The sequence below is a fragment of the Corticium candelabrum genome, chromosome 18 (genome assembly GCF_963422355.1).
Source record: "Corticium candelabrum chromosome 18, ooCorCand1.1, whole genome shotgun sequence".
Taxonomy (NCBI): Eukaryota; Metazoa; Porifera; class Homoscleromorpha; order Homosclerophorida; family Plakinidae; genus Corticium; species Corticium candelabrum.
Window position 1 is genome coordinate 3,974,252 of NC_085102.1, and position 21,862 is coordinate 3,996,113.

The 21,862-nt window shown below is 44.0% G+C and overlaps 2 protein-coding genes across 3 annotated transcripts; both read right to left on the reverse strand.

The window, feature by feature from the left end:
• Positions 1–3,105, reverse strand: LOC134194300 (transcription factor Sp4-like). Of its 2 annotated transcripts, XM_062663229.1 has the most exons (3): positions 2,985–3,105; positions 2,783–2,902; positions 1–1,736 (listed from the first exon to the last, which is right to left on the reverse strand). In XM_062663229.1, the coding sequence occupies exons 2-3, from the start codon at positions 2,798–2,800 to the stop codon at positions 363–365; spliced, it is 1,392 nt and encodes a 463-aa protein (XP_062519213.1). In that variant the 5' UTR covers positions 2,801–2,902; positions 2,985–3,105; the 3' UTR covers positions 1–362. The 2 variants fall into 2 exon arrangements, with proteins under 2 accessions (XP_062519213.1, XP_062519212.1); XM_062663228.1 differs by lacking the exons at positions 2,783–2,902; positions 2,985–3,105 and adding an exon at positions 1,955–2,060.
• A 306-nt stretch (positions 3,106–3,411) lies between these two features.
• On the reverse strand, positions 3,412–21,617 carry LOC134194299 (uncharacterized). Its single transcript, XM_062663226.1, has 24 exons — positions 21,298–21,617; positions 19,569–19,915; positions 18,432–18,680; positions 18,169–18,264; positions 17,083–18,105; positions 16,923–17,018; positions 15,813–16,850; positions 15,649–15,744; positions 14,465–15,514; positions 14,307–14,402; positions 13,123–14,172; positions 12,965–13,060; positions 11,781–12,830; positions 11,623–11,718; positions 10,442–11,488; positions 10,274–10,366; positions 8,783–9,802; positions 8,080–8,184; positions 6,614–8,024; positions 5,763–5,868; positions 4,673–4,804; positions 4,282–4,368; positions 3,887–3,985; positions 3,412–3,822 (listed from the first exon to the last, which is right to left on the reverse strand). Exons 1-24 carry the CDS (start codon positions 21,584–21,586, stop codon positions 3,654–3,656), a joined length of 10,941 nt encoding a protein of 3,646 aa, XP_062519210.1. The 5' UTR covers positions 21,587–21,617; the 3' UTR covers positions 3,412–3,653.
• Positions 21,618–21,862: the final 245 nt, after the last annotated feature.

Consider the following 21,862-nt stretch of genomic DNA (forward strand, 5'->3'; position numbering starts at 1 on the left):
TTTGAATGACACTTGATAATGTAGTAGCTTATGACAGCATATAGAAATCTGCTACATCAGGCAATCTACGCTATCCAAAATCTACACAACTTACTCTACATACACTCAACCTACTAGTGTGCGGCATTATAAATAGAAGTCATGAAAAGAGAAATTCTACAGGAAGCTACTTGAAATGGAAACGACATCAAAGTTGAACCAATATCACTATCTCTCAATTACCTCTGCAATCTGATCAAGAAAAGCACACAATTACCATACTGCTTGCGTTTCACCTTACTGCCAACTGTTACCCACAAGTCGGACACTACACACAAACATCAAGAGCTCTCACGCCCGTCGTCTATACTCAAATCTGTCCGTCACTGCTGAGCGAGCGGTTGCGTCGCTTCGCTTTTTGATGTCGATTTCGACGCGCCCGCCGCACCGTTTCGATTGTTCGAGTGCGTCTTGATGTGCTTGCTGAGATGGTCACTACGCATGAAGCGCTTCTTGCACTCGGGACACTGAAACCGCTTCTCGCCCGTGTGCGTGCGACGGTGCCGCTGCAACTCGTCGGACCTCGTAAATCGCTTGTTGCAGAGAATCCAGTTGCACACGAATGGTCGCTCGCCCGTGTGCCAGCGAAGATGCGCCCGCAAGTGCGACGTCTTGCCGTACACCTTGCCACATCCGTGATAATGACAAATGTGCTGCTTCTTCTTCGTCCCGTTCTCCGTCACAATCGTCTTACCCTCGCCGTCACGACAGTAGGGACACGAACACGCCACTCTACGCACTCGACGAGGCGGCGGCTGACCTTGCATGTTCTTTCCATCGCCGTTGACGACTTGGTTGGCCGCCACTGAGGCGATGGCCGCCATGCCGTTGAGTTTCGCCCACTGCTGCGCGGCCTGGAGGAGCACTCCCGGGTCGTTCTGCAGTTGAGCGTGATCCAGAACGGTTTGCGACGTCGACTGCGCGACGACGGGCGAGATCGGCGACATGGGTGAGATGGGAGGGAGCGGAGCTCCGGCCGGGAAGTAGGACGGTTGCAGGCCTGCACCCGACCATGACGTCGGAGAGACGTTGGTGCGGAGCCAGAGCGCCGCCAGTGCTGCAGCGTTTGCGCCGCCCGTTGCAGCAGCGGCCGCTTGAGCAATAGAACTGATGCCAGCGAGCGACGAGGACGGCGCCCATATTGTATTCTGCGCGTCTAAGTTCTTGCCCACTTGAAGCGCACTCACGCCGTTCTGAACCATCGATCCCGATGCGACAATCGTCGGCACGGCCGTGCCGGACATCCCCATCGCCGTCGGACACGAAGAGATGATCTGAACGCCATTGTTGGTGATGACGGGCGACGGTCTGACGACCACGCTGCTTGTCAGCTGAGTGTAAGGAACGCCATTCGTGTGGCCATCGCTCGTCGCAACCGACGGTAACCCGATGAGCGCTTGAGGAATGATCCCGCTGCTCAACTGCTGCGGAAGAGGCTGATGGATGAGAGCAACAGAGCTGGGAGGAGCCAGCTGTATGTGAGGCTGACCGTCGTTTGGAACGCAGGCTTCCTGAGTGGGAATGGCCTGCGGTTGCGACTGCGTCTGCACATGCTGCTGCTGCTGCCATGATCCCGTGTTGTTCTGTGGCGTGCTGCTCGACGCGACCGACCCCGTCGTCGAGTTCTTCTCCCCGGGCACGAAACGTCCGCACGTCTGCGCGAGCAACGCTAACGGGGACGGCTCCGACGTCTGATCCTGTAAGTCAAAAAAAGAAATCGTAGGGGCGGGATTGGGTGGGGAAACGACGGAGAAGGCCGGCACAGACAAGGATGAAGGCAGGGCGAACGACCCCACGTTCCTTTTGTTCCGTTCACACACACAACACGATATTTACACATCCAACAATAGAAAGACACGTTTAGGTGCAAGAAGCGACGCGAGATAGAGAAAAAATTTTGTCAAGTACACTAAACCTTCGCTTGTGGAAGCGCCAGACTCGACATTGCAACACGATTCGCACAGGAACGGACAACACGGAAGCCAGCTATGCACTCAATGAAGTGTGCAGTTATTCCTAGCCGCAAAGACCAATCCCAGGATTCTTCCGCTACGCTCACGGAAACAGCCAGTAGCGATCGTCGCTTGCAGATCGAATTACGAGCGACCGCCCTCGCTACACGTCAGTCTTCATCAGTGACACTCCCAACGTTTCAATAAACGACCAGAAGCATGCACTGCTAATTGGTGACTCCGGACGGCCTCCTTTCAGTTACTAACGCAATTAGCGAGCTATTAGCAAACGAATGAGTCGATGATAAGACGAGCGAATGCCATGAGAAAGAGGGAGACGACCAACCTTCGCCTATTCGCATGATGTCGGTCGGTAGCGAAACAGAGTTAGCCGCGATTCTGCGCGTGTCGCGCCGGATAAGGAGGTACTTATAGGTACGACGCCCCGCCTGTTCGATACGAGACGGAGTGGCTATCGCTGAACACTGACCAACTGGGTGTGGTTACAAGACGTGCAACCAGCAAATCCACCGGGCGTCGCCGCTTTTTGCACTGACTGAAACGCCTACTCGTGCAACGAAGGGTAGACACTCAACGACGAGAGCGCGATTGACCTGCAAATACGACATGCACGCAAACTCGCGTCTCGTGACGTCGACGACGCGCCGATTCGTTGTGCGGCCGTTATCGCCACGAATTCGAGCCACGCGAGCCGAACACGGAAAGGGTCGGACCGCGATATCGAAAAAAAAAGATGGTCGACACATCGCATGACGTACATGTACACCTACCTGCTGTTCGTGCTCCATTCGGTTCCCTTGTGGCTTCCGACGTCTGTTCCAACCAGACTTCGACTCGCTAAGGCTACGATTTGGAGGAGGTTGGGCTCGAGGCAGGGCCTGTGGTTCCGCCTGGGAGGCGCAGAGAAGTATTGTATTAGCCAATCTCGAACATTGTATGCCACTTTGCTACATAGAGTGATAAGCAACATACTTGCAGGAAGTCGATCGTAGTTGAGGAGCGTCGACGGAGGGCGTCTTCAAGCTGTGCGCTAGTCCTGAGGATTGTCGGGTGGTCTGTGTGCGTCGCGTGCAACTTGCGTGACCTCACTGCGAGCGGTGTGGCGCTGGCAGGAAGGGCGGTGCGTGGACTCACCAGATACGGGGAATAGGGTGCCGCGCGCACTAGTGGGATGTGGCGAGGAAGTGAGAGCGGAACTCACGCGGATGGCGTCACACTGATGGATGTTTGATAGCTCAGCATTTTACCATGTGATCTGGTCGTGATGTAACGAAACTGCATAATGTAATCGACAAAATTTAATGATATCATCAGAAATTGAAATTAAAATACACATTATGCAATTGAAATTGCAGCCACATTACATGACCCATTTTCTCTATGATTCTTACACCATTGATTTGATTTCAATTTTGCATCAAATTGATGATGAATTGCAAATACTGGTTAGTGTGTTTGCTGTAGCAACACATACTCATCAGTTTCTGCTAATTAGTCTATCTGTCTTTGATCATCAACATTAAACTAAATTCGCTTCTAAATTCAATTCCACTACAGTGACTACAACAAGCACACCCAACTCGAGGTTCAACTAATTCTAATACGCAGCTCTAATTCACACACAAAACATTCTGACTGCTATTATTCATCTTGGTCAACTAAATATTTGCTTTCAGACTCTGCACCCTCTTGTTGGGGCTGAGTAGATTCACCAATTTCTTCTACTGCATCTTGTGAACCAGTAGTGAGAGGTTCTGCAGACTCAGATCGCTTTTGTTGCCGTTTTCCTTTACTAAGTCGTTCATCCCAACTAAAAAGGATTGTAAGTCCTCACTGTGCCTGTACCACTTATGGTTCATATTAACACTGCTCACCTCAGTACTGCTTCTGGAATTGTAATTTGCTGTAAATCTACATACTGACTAAGGTCTTCCAAGGTCAAAGCATAATGGACTTTGTGGTAGAATCTGGCACTAAATACGACACAATCACATATACAAAACACCAAATCAATATCAAATAGAACAGACTGGCTATCCAAGCTAATATATGTACAAGGGCGCATGCAAACAGACACAGACAGACAGACAGACAGACAGACAAACAGACAGAACAGACACACACACACACACACATACACAGAAATAAATGCAAAACAGATACACAAACAGAGAGCAAAACACAAACAGACAAACAGACAAACAGACATGTAAAAATGGAGTATACAGGAAGGCACAAAAGTACAATGAAGTAACAACACAGCACATACCTTATCAAAGGTCTCAGCAACTTTATTAAAGTTCTAGTCCAAAAGCCAGCATGAACGACAACCAGTTGTTTTATGTTCTTCCTGATCCTACAATAAATAAACATGCAGCAACAGTAGCACAAGCACAACTCCTGACATGATCAATCGATGACTCCATACAAAATTCAACGCTAGACTGATAGCTTCAACCAGACTGAGTTAATTTGACAACTAGACTTGATAATAACATGATCTCAAGCCTCATGTATCTCACTTCCCCTCACCTTTTGTTATATTCATTTTTGTAGAATGGATCACTCGTTAATTAATCAAAAGTGACTCCCACTTTAGACCTTACTAGGATTATTACCAAGTATACTGAAACTAGATAACGACTAGCTTACAAACATACCGGCTATCAAGCATTGGATAGCATCGTCTCATCCAACGAAACTTTGGCACATTTCTTTCAGCTGTACCTCCATGAAGGTACACAACCATAAAGTGGTCAGCAGCCAGTGCCTCCAGAATACCAACACAGTAGCTACAAATAAAGTTTCAGTATTATTTAATTGTAGGATAATTTTACATACAGTACACAAATCAAACATCTAAACAGTTAGTTGAGTATACACCACTCACACTCGAATGTAATATCAAAACATTATCCGAAACTGTTTGACACAACAGTGCCCACATATTTGAAGAACTTTTGATATCTCACTACAACTATTTGCAAACACTTACAGAAACAAACTTCTTTCTTAAGACACTGATTCCAGTATGGTGTGTGTGGGCAGGCACCAAATAAGTGGGTGGGTGAGTGGATGGAAGAGTGGATGGGCGAGTGGATGAGGGTAGATAGGCGAGTGCATGAGCAAGTGGATAGGTTATTGTAGTGATGGGCTGATTTTGTGAGTGAGGTGTCGGTGGGTTATGTGATGGGTGGGCTATGTGATGGGTGGGTTTATAGGTGGGTTATGTGAGTGATGGTGAGTGATGGTGAGTTGTGTGAGTGTGGGTAGTAAATGGCTTGTTTTGTGGGGTACCAATGTCTGAGGGGGTACCAATGTCTGAGGGAGTACCAATGTGTGAGTGGGGTACTAATGTGTGAGTCGGGTACTAATGTGTGAGTCGGGTACTAATGTGTGAGTCGGGTACTAACGTGTGAGTGGTTCACCAATGTGATGAATGTGTGGGGTACAGTGTACCAATATGTGATGTGTGTGACCAATGAGATGAATGTGTGGGGTACAGTGTACCAATGTGTGATGTGTGTGTACCAATGTATGATGGGTATGAATGTGGTAATCTGTGGTACACTTGCACAAGAATACAACCCACAATGCAACCCTAACCCCATGTAAACTCAAGCTTGTGCCAATAGCCCTAAGTTCTATTCATCAGCTTATATTTAAATAAACACAGCAACTGTCAAAACACACTAATAATAAAAACACACCCAAACTAGACAATCATGCAACAGTGCTGCTGAGACTTACTAGAACAAGTTGTCCAAAACATAAGCATAGTTGGGAATCGACTTGTCAGGTAGATAACATGCTGCAAACACAATTACAGCATATCTATGCTCATGTCCACCATACCCTAAACAAGCAAGCAAAGCAAACAGTTACACCACTTAGAGAGATAATTCCAACAACAATCTGCCACATCCTATACAAGCTACATCCTAATTATCTCACAATATTCTCTCCTTATCTTATGTACACAACAGCTCATATTACTGCAATGTATCTCACATTCTACAGGTTCTAGAGATAACTGATGATAAAAGATAGACACCATAGACTGTTAATTGCAGTACTACCAACAGCTGCAATATCATCACTACATATCAAGTGTGGCTACCTTGTGCTATAGAAACATCAAAAGTAATAATAACAATAATAATAATAATAATAATAATAATAATAATAATAATAATAATCATAGACTTTACAAACCAGACTGATCTGGTTGAGCACGACACATAATAATAATAACAGTGCTTCTGGGATCTACTCGGATCCTTAGTAAAGTCATGTCTTCTTTCTAGACAGCCGTGATGGTCTAAGTACTTCTGCAGCAGGGTTTGCTTCCGGTACTTGTAATAGACTTTACAAACCAGACTGATCTGGTTGAGCAGGACACATAATATGAGCACGACAACAATAATATAGAAACACAGTTTGCAGATCTAGAGACTGACTTGACTGCCCTACAACTTCTAGACAATGTCACTGGCGTGGTATGCCAGCATGATGTGACATTACAGGTACAAGTCAGGAGAGTATACACACATTCCTGACAAAGGCACTAACCTAACCTAGCAACTCTACTAAATTCTTACCTCCATGAGACATGACTTTCTTGTATGGTTCAATAGCCTCCATGTCAACTACTTTTTCCTTCCCACCAATAGTCACAGTTTTCCAAAGTCTAGTTTCACGTCTTTCTTCTTCTGCTGTTAATTCTGGTATTGGCTCCCTGACAGAACTTGTTGAATCATCGTCTGACAACAAGTCAAACGAGAAAGGAACAACTGATTCTTCAACCCTCTGCATTTCAATACGTTCTATGGAAACAACTGAACCATCATCTGGATCTAAATATTCAGTTACTTCACCATTTGTTAAAGGAAATGGCTGCTTTCTAGTGGCTATATGATCTTCTTGATCACCAGCAATCAAATCATCTTCATCATCATCATCATCATCTGAGAACATGTCAAATGAGAAAGGAGCGACCGATTCTTCAACTCTCTGAATTTCAACCTGTTCTACGGCAAGAACAAGGGGAATATCAACTAGAGCATCATTTATCAAAGGCAATAGCTGTTTTCTCGAGATCGTAATGTTTCCTTGATCAAAAGTAATCAAATTTGGGTTGTTTGTTGCTATTTCTTCCAATTGCAAAGACTCTTGATTTCTCAGGTAGTTGGCAACTTTAAATCTCAAAGGACCTTGTTTACTATAAACAGCACACTGACGTTTCGGCTGGCGTTCTTGACTCGAGAAAGACATGAAAACTAGTAGTAATAGATCAAGGTTACGATCCAAAGTGAAGTGATCTAAAGCATTATTAGCATCAGGCATTTTCATGAAGTTAGAAAGCATCTTAGAAACACTGCTTGCTCCAGCTCTGATGCCTTGAGAATTCGGTGTAGCATCCTTGAAATCCTTTCGTAGCAAATCATAAGCAGAGAGACCAGAAAGATCAAACTTGGCATTTTGCAATCTATTGTACAAATCATCTTGATCGACATCTACAAGTGCAGTCAAACGAGTCACAACATCTCTGTCCGAGTCTGTTGTTCGGCCAGCTGAAAAATCCAAATTGACAGTGTCTACCAGGATAGTTGCCAACAACAAAATGACAAGATCAGGGTTCCGTGCTAACATCAAAGGCATTTTCTCCAGAAAATCACTGGCTACCAATGTACAACAAGAGCCAACTGGTTTGATGTTCTTTGCAACATCACTCCTATACACATTTCCTGTGTCATCTTTGTGATGATCAATGATTTCTATCACTGATGGTAGAAGAACTTGCTGATCTCCAGCAGGAACATTGTGGTCAACTAAGGTCATCTCCAGCCGATTTGCTGCTTGCAAGTGCTGCAGGTCAATGTCTTCAAGACATACAATGTTAGCTGTACTAACATTACATTCAGAAAAGAGATACAATGCTTCCACCCGAAGAGAAACATCTGTTCGAGGAACATTGAACATGGGAATCACAAGGCCAAGTGACGAATTTACCTGTACAATGACAGTTACACACAAAGATAATGCTCAGACCATCAAATATGCCTACCAAGTGAGTAAGGTAGGCATGTGCCAATGACGAAACCATTGAGTCAAGATCACTGGATTGATTACCCATGACAACATGAATATCACGAATATCACCTTCTTGTACCTGTAAAGATTAACATATTAACAAATCAGCTCAAAGGTCAGCATAAAGTTTTAACCACAAACAAATAGAAACACTAACAACAAACAACAAAAAAGCATCTGCCCACATTCCGAAAGACATCGCAAGTAGCATTACAACACGAAGGGCCAAACAAATAACACAATAGCTACTTCGTGCCTTCCTTCTATACCCAATTAAACCATCCAACATGTATTCTGTAATGTCTGTAATGTAACATCACATACATGTTTATTGAAAATCTTGTTGTCAGCAGTCAAAGCCAGTTTTCCAAACAAAAGCAAATGCTGACAACGATCAGCAAATTATGCTACATCAAACATTACAGCAAACAAATTATGACACCTTAACTATTACTCTAAAATAAGTCTATGACAGTCTGATTATTACTCTAAAATAACTGTAAAAGCTAGCTGACAATTCACATACTGGGTTTTAGCCCAGTTGATGTGGAGTTTATACAAAGCAAAATCTCCCCAAGCTACGTAAACTGGCAAGTAACTTCCAATCTCGATCTACAGTAATACTAGCACAAAAGTAATAGACAAAACAACAAATATGAAATATTCTTAATTAATACCTTGGCATAACTTGCTTTTGCAACTGACACAGATGCACGTTCATCAACAAAAATTTTGAACGTTGGCATGAGAGCTATACTGATCATCATCAGAACTTTCTTCCTAGAGACAGATCCATTGCCCTGTTGAAATGCGAGGAGGCGAGAATCATTGGAAGGTAGCTCCCTCAATCCAAGTGTAAACTGAGACTTCAAAAATTCAACCACCTGATTCAGTATCTGAGGATTTTCACTGTAGATGACCAGCTGTCGACATCGTTGCTTCTTCTCTGAGTCAGAGTATGAGATACAATCCACAAGAAACACATCTACATCCATCTCTGTTGCATACTCTTGCACAGCTTCTTTGGCATATTTTTGACCAAACAAAGTCTCCCACCTCACTTGAATGGTACTACCTCCTGCCCTGACATCAGACTTGGTATTGGGAGCATCTTTGTAATCACTCTTCAAAAGAGTACAAGCATTTTCATAAGCTGCCATTCTAAGCTGCCTATATAACACATCAGGGTTGACATCGGGCAGCAGCCGACACAATGCATCAGCTACTTCTCGATCTTTATCAGTGGCAAGTCCAGCCAATGCTATAAGGTTCTCTGTATCAAGTAGAATGACACCAAGAAGCAGTTTTACAAGATCTGGGTTCTTCTCCAGACCAACAAGTTTCTGGTTCAGAAAGTTATCAGCTATCAGAGTTGCACATGATCCAACTGACACAACATTTATGTCTACATCTGGACCATACAGATTGCCACTGGTGTCATCGTGGTGATCAATGACTTCCATTACAGCAGAAGCGAGATTCCTTTGAGAGTCACATGGAACATTGTGGTCTACAAGACTTAGTCGAAGACGACAATCTTGCAATAAATGACTAAGATCAAGATCCTCCACGCAAGGAACATTACTTGAATCAACACTGCACATTGTAAACAAATGCATGGCATCAGCACGAATTGGTAGGTCGCTCCTATGAGCATTAAAAACAGGAATGACGAGACCACCCGAACCTCGGCCAACCTACAAAAGAGACATAACTACACTACATCAACAGCAGATTAGCCGTAATAGCTGAAACAACAACAAACTAGCAAGGGTATTGTTTTAAACCTAAAAAATTATAAATTCCTTCACCACATGTATGCAAATTTGTACATTTTCAATTAACTTAAAAATGAGTACCGGGTAAGACAAGTAGTTATTCCAAAATTGTTTATCAAGAACAAAATTCACAAATCTGCATCACTCTATATAATATGACAGCTAAGTGTATGACAGTTTTGTAATGATTATACCCAATACCAGCCCAATACTACAAAGTTGACACTTCTTTTCCTAGTGCAAACTGCTTCCCTTACTAAGACTATGCTGCTAGTATTTGTAACTCCTCTCACAAAATATTGATCGATCAACTTTTCAATAAAATCAATTTGCCAGAAAGTATGGCAACTTGTCGAGTTGCAAAGCAGCAAACATCATGCTTTTACTTACAAGGTCATTGAAATAAGCTTGAGCAAGAGAAGATACCATAGAATCCAAGTCACACCAAACAGCACCCATGACCACATTCAGAAAACCTTCTCCCTGAAAAAGCACAAATTAATTAATTATTTTGAACCTCCTAAAAAAGAACACAGATATCTATGTCTTAATGTTCACCTCAACTACTCTTAATGCTGCTTCCACAGAAGCCTTCTGGTCAATAAAGAGTTTGAAAGAAACAATTTCTTCTTCTTTTGACTGACTAAGAACAGCACAAACCAAAACTAAAACATGTTTCCTGGAAACTCGTGTGTTCCTCTGATCAAATACACTGATATTTGGATAAGTTTGTATAACCTCACTCAAACCCAATATGCCTTGAGCAGTAAGGTATTTCGTAACCCTTTCAAGTATTTCATGGTTTGTGCAGTAAACTGCAATCTGGCGTCTTCGTTCTTGGTCTACAGGCATATAATAGACACCGCTGACCACTAGAACATCAGTGAGCTTTAGTGAAACAAACTCCTTCAAAGCAGTAGAAGCATCGTCACGCGAAAGAAAGTCAAGAACACTTTCAGGTATTTTGCTACCACCAACTGCCAATGTATTAGAACATACAGGACCATCTTTGTAATCACGACGCAGTAAATCGTATGCCGATAAACCAGATGTATCAAACTTGGCTGCACTCAACTCATTGAACAAATCGTTGCAATTCGATTCTGTCATGCTCGACAGTACTGCAACTACTTCACTGTCCTTCTCCGTCGCTATGCCTGTGATTTCGCTCAAATTATCGGTGTCGAGGAGTATGGCCCCGAGCAGAAGTTTCACAAGATCCGGGTTCTCTTCCAATGCCGCGCGTTTGTGAGACAAGAAGTCGCTAGCAACCAGAGTGGAACACGATCCCACCGCAGAAATGGTCTTTTCAACACTCTCATCGTACACTCCCGAACTGTCATCCTGATGATGATCGACAATCTCCACTACGCACTGCACCATGTCTCTCTGATCTTCCGTCGGCATATTGTGATCGACCAGACTCAATTTCAGCTTGCCATCCGTCTGCAGCTCCTCTAAACTCAAGTCACTGCTACAGACGACGTTGGCAGAGTTCACGTCGCACTCTTCAAACAACTTAGTGGCCTCTGTTCTCAGCGGTAAGTCACTTCTAGAAGCATTGAACATTGGCGAGACAACTACAGACGAAGGCGACTTGCCCGTCTGGAAAAATGACAAAGTCGTAAGCAAACTAACAACAACAAACTACGACACAAAACCATAACGCACACACAATATCCCAAGCGGCTGCAAACAACAAACATACAATTCATTCTCTTCAACACAACAACGCTCACCACATGATTGTAGTAACCACGAGCTAAGGCAGACACCATTGAGTCAAGATCACAAGCAGGACTGCCCATCACCATATGAACACTGCCCTCTCCACTCTAGTGTACAATATCACATCTGCAAAAATTCTCTCACCAGCACACAAACTAATGCTACCGACCTGCACCACCTCTTGCACAGTCTTGACCGATGCAATGTCGTCCACAAATGACTTGAAACTTGGAATGTCTTCTTGACCGAGAGCAGCATTGATCAATATCAATACTTTCTTCCTCGATATAGATGTGTTGTCTTGGTCGAAAATTCGAACGTGGCCATCGGCTTGCTCTTCTTGCCCGACTTCCTTCAGTCCCAGAGTCTCATCGGCCAGAAGATACTTGCAAACTTTGACGCGAAGCTTATCGTTCGGACAATATACGACAATTTGACGTTCCCGTTCTTGTCGATCAACATCAGAATAGAACACGTAGTTAACAAGCAACACGTCAACGCCCCTCTCGCCGCTGAATTGCTGTAAAGCATCAGCAGCATCTTCGCGATCTAAGAAACTAGTGCCGCTCTCGGGTACCGTGCTACCACCCGCCGTAGACTCGTTCTCGGTCGAAGGGGCATCTTTGTAATCTCGACGCAACAGGTCGTATGCCGACAAACCGGATGTATCAAACTTGGCTGCACTCAACTCATTGAACAGATCGTCGCAACTCGATTCTGTCATGCTCGACAGTACTGCAACTACTTCACTGTCCTTCTCCGTCGCTATGCCTGTGATTTCGCTCAAATTATCGGTGTCGAGGAGTATGGCCCCGAGCAGAAGTTTCACAAGATCCGGGTTCTCTTCCAATGCCGCGCGTTTGTGAGACAAGAAGTCGCTAGCAACCAGAGTGGAACACGATCCCACCGCAGAAATGGTCTTTTCAACACTCTCATCGTACACTCCCGAACTGTCATCCTGATGATGATCGACAATCTCCACTACGCACTGCACCATGTCTCTCTGATCTTCCGTCGGCATATTGTGATCGACCAGACTCAATTTCAGCTTGCCATCCGTCTGCAGCTCCTCTAAACTCAAGTCACTGCTACAGACGACGTTGGCAGAGTTCACGTTGCACTCTTCAAACAACTTAGTGGCCTCTGTTCTCAGCGGTAAGTCACTTCTAGAAGCATTGAACATTGGCGAGACAACTACAGACGAAGGCGACTTGCCCGTCTGGAAAAATGACAAAGTCGTAAGCAAACTAACAACAACAAACTACGACACAAAACCATAACGCACACACAATATCCCAAGCGGCTGCAAACAACAAACATACAATTCATTCTCTTCAACACAACAACGCTCACCACATGATTGTAGTAACCACGAGCTAAGGCAGACACCATTGAGTCAAGATCACAAGCAGGACTGCCCATCACCATATGAACACTGCCCTCTCCACTCTAGTGTACAATATCACATCTGCAAAAATTCTCTCACCAGCACACAAACTAATGCTACCGACCTGCACCACCTCTTGCACAGTCTTGACCGATGCAATGTCGTCCACAAATGACTTGAAACTTGGAATGTCTTCTTGACCGAGAGCAGCATTGATCAATATCAATACTTTCTTCCTCGATATAGATGTGTTGTCTTGGTCGAAAATTCGAACGTGGCCATCGGCTTGCTCTTCTTGCCCGACTTCCTTCAGTCCCAGAGTCTCATCGGCCAGAAGATACTTGCAAACTTTGACGCGAAGCTTATCGTTCGGACAATATACGACAATTTGACGTTCCCGTTCTTGTCGATCAACATCAGAATAGAACACGTAGTTAACAAGCAACACGTCAACGCCCCTCTCGCCGCTGAATTGCTGTAAAGCATCAGCAGCATCTTCGCGATCTAAGAAACTAGTGCCGCTCTCGGGTACCGTGCTACCACCCGCCGTAGACTCGTTCTCGGTCGAAGGGGCATCTTTGTAATCTCGACGCAACAGGTCGTATGCCGACAAACCGGATGTATCAAACTTGGCTGCACTCAACTCATTGAACAGATCGTCGCAACTCGATTCTGTCATGCTCGACAGTACTGCAACTACTTCACTGTCCTTCTCCGTCGCTATGCCTGTGATTTCGCTCAAATTATCGGTGTCGAGGAGTATGGCCCCGAGCAGAAGTTTCACAAGATCCGGGTTCTCTTCCAATGCCGCGCGTTTGTGAGACAAGAAGTCGCTAGCAACCAGAGTGGAACACGATCCCACCGCAGAAATGGTCTTTTCAACACTCTCATCGTACACTCCCGAACTGTCATCCTGATGATGATCGACAATCTCCACTACGCACTGCACCATGTCTCTCTGATCTTCCGTCGGCATATTGTGATCGACCAGACTCAATTTCAGCTTGCCATCCGTCTGCAGCTCCTCTAAACTCAAGTCACTGCTACAGACGACGTTGGCAGAGTTCACGTTGCACTCTTCAAACAACTTAGTGGCCTCTGTTCTCAGCGGTAAGTCACTTCTAGAAGCATTGAACATTGGCGAGACAACTACAGACGAAGGCGACTTGCCCGTCTGGAAAAATGACAAAGTCGTAAGCAAACTAACAACAACAAACTACGACACAAAACCATAACGCACACACAATATCCCAAGCGGCTGCAAACAACAAACATACAATTCATTCTCTTCAACACAACAACGCTCACCACATGATTGTAGTAACCACGAGCTAAGGCAGACACCATTGAGTCAAGATCACAAGCAGGACTGCCCATCACCATATGAACACTGCCCTCTCCACTCTAGTGTACAATATCACATCTGCAAAAATTCTCTCACCAGCACACAAACTAATGCTACCGACCTGCACCACCTCTTGCACAGTCTTGACCGATGCAATGTCGTCCACAAATGACTTGAAACTTGGAATGTCTTCTTGACCGAGAGCAGCATTGATCAATATCAATACTTTCTTCCTCGATATAGATGTGTTGTCTTGGTCGAAAATTCGAACGTGGCCATCGGCTTGCTCTTCTTGCCCGACTTCCTTCAGTCCCAGAGTCTCATCGGCCAGAAGATACTTGCAAACTTTGACGCGAAGCTTATCGTTCGGACAATATACGACAATTTGACGTTCCCGTTCTTGTCGATCAACATCAGAATAGAACACGTAGTTAACAAGCAACACGTCAACGCCCCTCTCGCCGCTGAATTGCTGTAAAGCATCAGCAGCATCTTCGCGATCTAAGAAACTAGTGCCGCTCTCGGGTACCGTGCTACCACCCGCCGTAGACTCGTTCTCGGTCGAAGGGGCATCTTTGTAATCTCGACGCAACAGGTCGTATGCCGACAAACCGGATGTATCAAACTTGGCTGCACTCAACTCATTGAACAGATCGTCGCAACTCGATTCTGTCATGCTCGACAGTACTGCAACTACTTCACTGTCCTTCTCCGTCGCTATGCCTGTGATTTCGCTCAAATTATCGGTGTCGAGGAGTATGGCCCCGAGCAGAAGTTTCACAAGATCCGGGTTCTCTTCCAATGCCGCGCGTTTGTGAGACAAGAAGTCGCTAGCAACCAGAGTGGAACACGATCCCACCGCAGAAATGGTCTTTTCAACACTCTCATCGTACACTCCCGAACTGTCATCCTGATGATGATCGACAATCTCCACTACGCACTGCACCATGTCTCTCTGATCTTCCGTCGGCATATTGTGATCGACCAGACTCAATTTCAGCTTGCCATCCGTCTGCAGCTCCTCTAAACTCAAGTCACTGCTACAGACGACGTTGGCAGAGTTCACGTTGCACTCTTCAAACAACTTAGTGGCCTCTGTTCTCAGCGGTAAGTCACTTCTAGAAGCATTGAACATTGGCGAGACAACTACAGACGAAGGCGACTTGCCCGTCTGGAAAAATGACAAAGTCGTAAGCAAACTAACAACAACAAACTACGACACAAAACCATAACGCACACACAATATCCCAAGCGGCTGCGAACAACAAACATACAATTCATTCTCTTCAACACAACAACGCTCACCACATGATTGTAGTAACCACGAGCTAAGGCAGACACCATTGAGTCAAGATCACAAGCAGGACTGCCCATCACCATATGAACACTGCCTTCTTCACTCTAAAAATGCACGCACGCACATACACTGAGTCCCAAATGAACATTCCTCATCAAAGCTGTTAACAAACCTCTACTATCTGTGTGATTTTTTGCATCGATGCAATATGATCGATATATGACTTAAAACTTGGAATGTCCTCTTGATCAAGAGCAGCACAGATCAGTCCTAGCATGTGTTTCCGAGACACTGATGTATTATCCTGATCGAAAACCTGGATGCTTGAGTCAGCTTGGGAAACTTCCTTTAAGCCAAGTGCGCCTTCTTTTAGCAAGTACTTTACAACTTTGATTTGTAACTTCCTGTTAGGGCAGTAGATTATAATTTGACGTCTACGCTTATTCTGATCTGAATAATAGAAAATAGCATCAACAAGTAATAAATTCACACTTTTCTCTTTGCTGAATTGTTGCAGTGCAGTTTGGGCATCTTCACAATCTAGAAACCTAATAGCACTTCCTGGTACAGAACTGCCACCTGCTGTGAATCCAGAAGCAGTAGATGAAGCATACTTGTAGTCTCTACGCAGCAGATCATATGCCGACAAACCAGTTGTATCAAACTTTGCAGCAATCAGTTCAGTAAACAAACCACTGCAATCAATGTCTGTCAAACCAGCAAGCTGTGAAACCACATCACAATCTTGATATGTGGCTAATCCCGTTGTCGGATTCAAGTTATCTGTATCAAGAAGTATGACACCAAGGAGTAGCTTCACCAGGTCTTCATTTTGCTCTAATGCTTCACGTTTGTGAGACAGAAAGTCAACAGCAATCAGAGTGGCACATGATCCAACCAGAGAGATAGTTCTCTCAACAGTCTTGTCATACACATCTGAAGTATCATCTTGATGGTGATCAACAATCTCAACTACAGAGGGCACCAAGTCTCTCTGGCTTTCAGTCGGCACATTGTGATCGACAAGAGTCAACTTCAATAGGTTGTCCTGTTGCAATCGATCCAAGTTCACATCATCGGCACACGTAACATTAGCAGTATTCAAAGAACACAACTCAAAGAGCTTAATTGCATCAGTTCGAAGAAATAGATCATTTCTGTACACGTTGAACATTGGTGAAACTACACCAGTAGCAGGAGCTCTGCCAGTCTAGAAAGCAATCACACGTCATAACTTTCATGCTGAAATCAATAACACAAATGTTGAAATAATAACACATACCACATGATCATAGTAAGCTCTTCCCAAGGCAGATGCCATAGAGTCAAGATCACAAGCCGTGTTGCCTAACACAATGTGAATTGTGCCTTCTCGTCTCTGACAAAGTTTACAATAAATAATCAGACCTGTGGCCATACTGAACAATATCCAACATACTAACCTGTGCTGTATCTTTCATGGCATGGACAGATGCAATATCATCCACAAATGACTTGAAAGTAGGCTGACTCAAAGCGACAGTTATCAAATCAAACAGGTCCAATCGGGATAACAGTTCGCCTTCTTTCATTAAACAACTCAAATGTTTCTGGTTTTCTGGCAGATTCATTTCACTAAACTTCAGCACCCGACGAGACAAAAACAGCTTTACGACTTGCTTTCTCATCCCTTCATCTTCACTGTATATTCCAATGAACTGCTTCACCTCACCATCCCGTTTGTCTATACAGATAACGATGACAAAATCTAGGTTTTCCTCGGCACGAATGAGCAGCACAGCGTCTAGTGCACCGTCAAGTGCCATAAAATCTTGCCAGCTAATGGTGACAACACTGCATCCCAATGTAACACCTAGATTGGTATTTGGATTGCAAAGGTAGTCTTTTCTCAGAAGCTTGTACGCTTTCCGATAAAGACTTACAGCATCTAGTCCACCAAACAGTTGAGATCGATCAACACTTCCTATTGCAACTAGTTGATCAACCATTTCTTTATCTTTCTCTGAGCTATGGCTAGATGCATCCATATTATCTGTCTTGAGGAGTATGACCCCCAGCAGTAAACGAACAAGATCAGGATTCTTCTCAAGAGCCTGAGGCATTTGAGAAGTAAAAAATTCGGCAACAAGGCTCGTACATGTCGCAACAGGTTCGATCATCTTTGCCACATTGCTGCCATATAAGTCACCGGTTTGGTCCTCATGGTGGTCAATAATCTCAATCACTGCTGGAGCCAACACTAATTGGTAATCTGCAAGCACATTGTGGTTAACAATTGACATTTTAAGGCGACCCTTTGAAGCAAGAGATGCTAAATCAATTTCATCAATGCATATAATCTTGGTGACATCAACATTGCTCTCAGCAAACAAGAGCTTGGCTTCTGGTGAAAGCTTCAGTTCTGCTCTCACGACATTGAAAACTGGCACAACTAGTGAAGATGGTTGATTGAATGACTTATTGATCTGTGTAATCATAAAAACAAATACAAAATTCTACAAATAAATAGATTAGACAACTTTACTTACTAAATCATTAAGAAACGCATGTGCAAGAACAGGAACCATCGAGTCCAAATCATTTGTCTGGTCTCCAATAACAACATGCATTTCTCCATTACCTCTCTGTTCACAAATTTAAACAATAAAAAACAATACAAGTATTGCAGCAGACACAAAGGCTAGCAGTTTAATAATTTACTTTATTAATTGCAACATCAAAGTCATCACCAACAGTCCTTAACCTTATATTAATGTAAATCAAATAAAAATTATTTATTTAGCATAGTTACCTCTGCATATTCTCGAGCTTGCTCTACTGATGCAATCTCATCTGTAAATACTTTAAACGTTGGTAGTTCTCTCGATGGAGCATCAGTCATATCCAGTTCTGTCTCTTCTACTGCAACAGCAACTGCCACTTCAACAGGCCCAAATATTGGCATTCCCTCTTTCGGTTGAGCGTCTCGAAAGTAAGAGATGTATGTCATCACACTGAGCTCATCAATGTTGGGATTCACCATGTCATGAGGAGTTAAAATCTAAGTATATTAATTGACAATAATGAAGGACTGACCTAATGATGCTTAGAACATTAATGTGGCTAATTGGTTCATGAATTTAACAACCTCTAAAACTTCCAAACAGAAACATTCCTTCCTGTTGCCAGTGTTGTTATTAAAGTCATGTGACAGAGGTGACTATTTTTCCAGAAAAAATGTCCAAAGATGTTTAGTTTACTCTACTGCCAAAATTCTCTATAAAGTTCTCAACACATGCAAACTCTCAAAATGTTTATACATTACAAAAACTGGTGTGTGTGTATGCATGTGTGTGTGTGTGTGTGTGTGTGTGTGTGTGTGTGTGTGTGTGTGTGTGTGTGTGTGTGTGAGCATGTGTGTGTGTGTGTGCGTGTGTGCCTGCCTGCCTGTGTGCGTACGTGTGGGCGTGTGTGAGTGTGTGCGTGCAGACGTGTGTGCGTGCAGACGTGTGTGAGGTGTGTGTGGGCGGGTGTGTGTGTGGGCGGGTGTGTGTGTGTGTGTGTGTGTGTGTGTGTGTGTGTGTGTGCACGTGCGTGTGGGGTGTGTGTGTGTGCATGCGTGCGCGCGTGCATGCGTGCATGTGTGTGTGTGCATGTGTGTGCACGTGTGCGTGCGTGTGCACGCGTGTGTGTGTGTGTGTGTGTGTGTGTGTGTGTGTGTGTGTGTGTGTGTGTGTGTGTGTGTGTGTGTGTGTGTTATCCTGAAACCCATCCTACAAACAACAAAATATTCACAAAAGCAACAACTAAAGTTTGCGTAAAACAGATGCATCAGATGAACAAACACAGCATGATGAGTTACACTTTCAAAAACATCAGAGTGACAAAGGACTGTTCACTACAAGTAGATGCATATTTGTATAACACAAAAGACTATCCTGTAACTCACCTGTGGTACATCCAACCATTCTTCTGCACGTCCCATTGCCAGTTGAGCATTTTCTAATGCTGCAGATGGGTTCATTGTCTTGTGTTCAGGGCATAAACCGGGAGCAACAGAATCAGTTAGAGCTGCTACTGCAATCCCACTGTTCCAGTCGGTTGAGAAATTCTTAATCTCGTGACCTGGAATCCTCTCTTTCACCCAATCTAAAAGCACGTGCTTGGCTGACTTCCCTTTCTTGCCTTTGCCGCCTTCACCACCATCAAAACCCGTGCTGATCTGGTAGTGCAAAATGAGTGTCCACACTAAGCCTAGAATCAACTTCAAATTGCCTTCAGTGATGTCTTGATTTCCTAAAAAAATAAAGATCTAAACACATAGTTACAGTTGTTATAGGTCAGTGAGTTCTTGTTGTCTGCATGTTGACAGTATATACATGTAGCTTGTCTGACCAGATACAAATCACCTGACACTCTAACGTTCAAGCAAGCTAACCTAACTACTACAGCAAACACAAGAAAAAGTTTTCAAACGATTCCACATAGTTCACGACTAGATTTGACATTAATCAAAAATAACAGAATATACAAAGATTAGTGGATGGTGTGTCATAAACACCCTACTAGCTGTTCATAAGTTAGAAAAAGGAAGGGGCTGGTTACGCGACTATTCATAGGTATTGATTTGTGGTTCCTTGTCATTGTATGACTGACTTGTCATTACATTAACCAATCATAGACACACTGCTTAGTAATGTCACATCACCCACAGTATGATAGTGCTAGCACCTCATTGGACTGAAGTCCCTGCAGTACAATCCTGTCACCTGAAGACTAATCAGTACACATTGTAACTAATCTCCATATGCATAAATATATGACAAAATAACTCTGGCAATCAATACAAACATAATAAATACATAATGAAAACAAATTGGACCATGCTGACTTAACTTCCAACTACATAATACTATTAAAAAGATCTACAGAGGGTATCCTTCACAATACACTAACAGCCAATCATCATCAGCTGTGTTCTAATACCTTGTCCCCCCTAATACCATCCAAGAGAGGTTGAAACCTAGCCTACTGCTTCACCACTACAACAGATTCTCATAGCAAAGGAAAGGGACATAAAAGGCACGCATAATCATGTCTCCAATATCCAATACACAACAGTATGGCTAAATGCCCTTAGGTATTGTTATGCTATGAAGTAGAATAAGAGGATAGATACTTCCTTGTTTCTCTAGATTGAAGCCTTTGTACTATATTAAATAGTTTAGATGAGACTCCCACAGCAGCTGACGCATAATAATTTAAATGCACACGGAATGCTTGACGCGACAGATATCCTTCATATGTACATACATGGTATGCAACACAAAGGTATGTCCACCTACACCAGCCAATTGCAATTTGTTGCACGTATGGATACGTGCAACAAATTGCAATCGGCTGGTGTAGGTATCTAGATATCTAGAGCACTTGTCGTACTACAAAACTTCTCCACAACATAAACTAATCCCATCACGCCTCCTCGCCAGACATGAGGTGATGAAGCCTTAGTAAGTTACCCGGTTCCTCTACAACAAAGCAAGCACGATACCGTCAACTCCTAGATATGTAGATAGGATCGGAATGAACGTGATCGGAACGAACGTGACCGGATCAAAACAAACCTACGCTAAATCTACGGTCTAATCAACTGCATCACGTCTACTACGCTCACACACCTATATTGACCAGCTTCATTCCCTCAGACCCAATAAACTTCAGACACTTCGCCACGTTCTCCAACTTCTGCATTTGCACCTTGGGTCGTTTGTTGTAGCGACCCATGCTCTTCTTCGATAACACCTCGAGCAGCGCTATAAGCTTCAATCCGTCGGCGAAATCAGTCTGCAGGTCTTCGATCTCCATTCCACGCGATCGAAGGCTCTGATTGCACCACCGGGTAAACGTTTTCTGCTGTATTCGTTTCCACTCTGCGTCTGAAGCTCTACCGTCGCCTGATGTGGCCATCGTTTCGATCCAATTGCAACACGGCTAGACAGCTGGAGAGACAACTGACAACTGATCGTCTGACGACTGTGCAGCAGAGACAATAGCACTTCCGGCGTGGCTACGTCAACGTAATTACGTCTGCCGAGTTTTGATTCGCAGAACAGGAATGATATTATTACTATTACACTAACTATAGGTCCAATGACGTCTTTGCCACTGTGTATACCTGTTTGCCTGGTTTTCTCTTTTTGATATCACAGCGCATGCGTAGATGCGTCGAGAACCATGACTGTT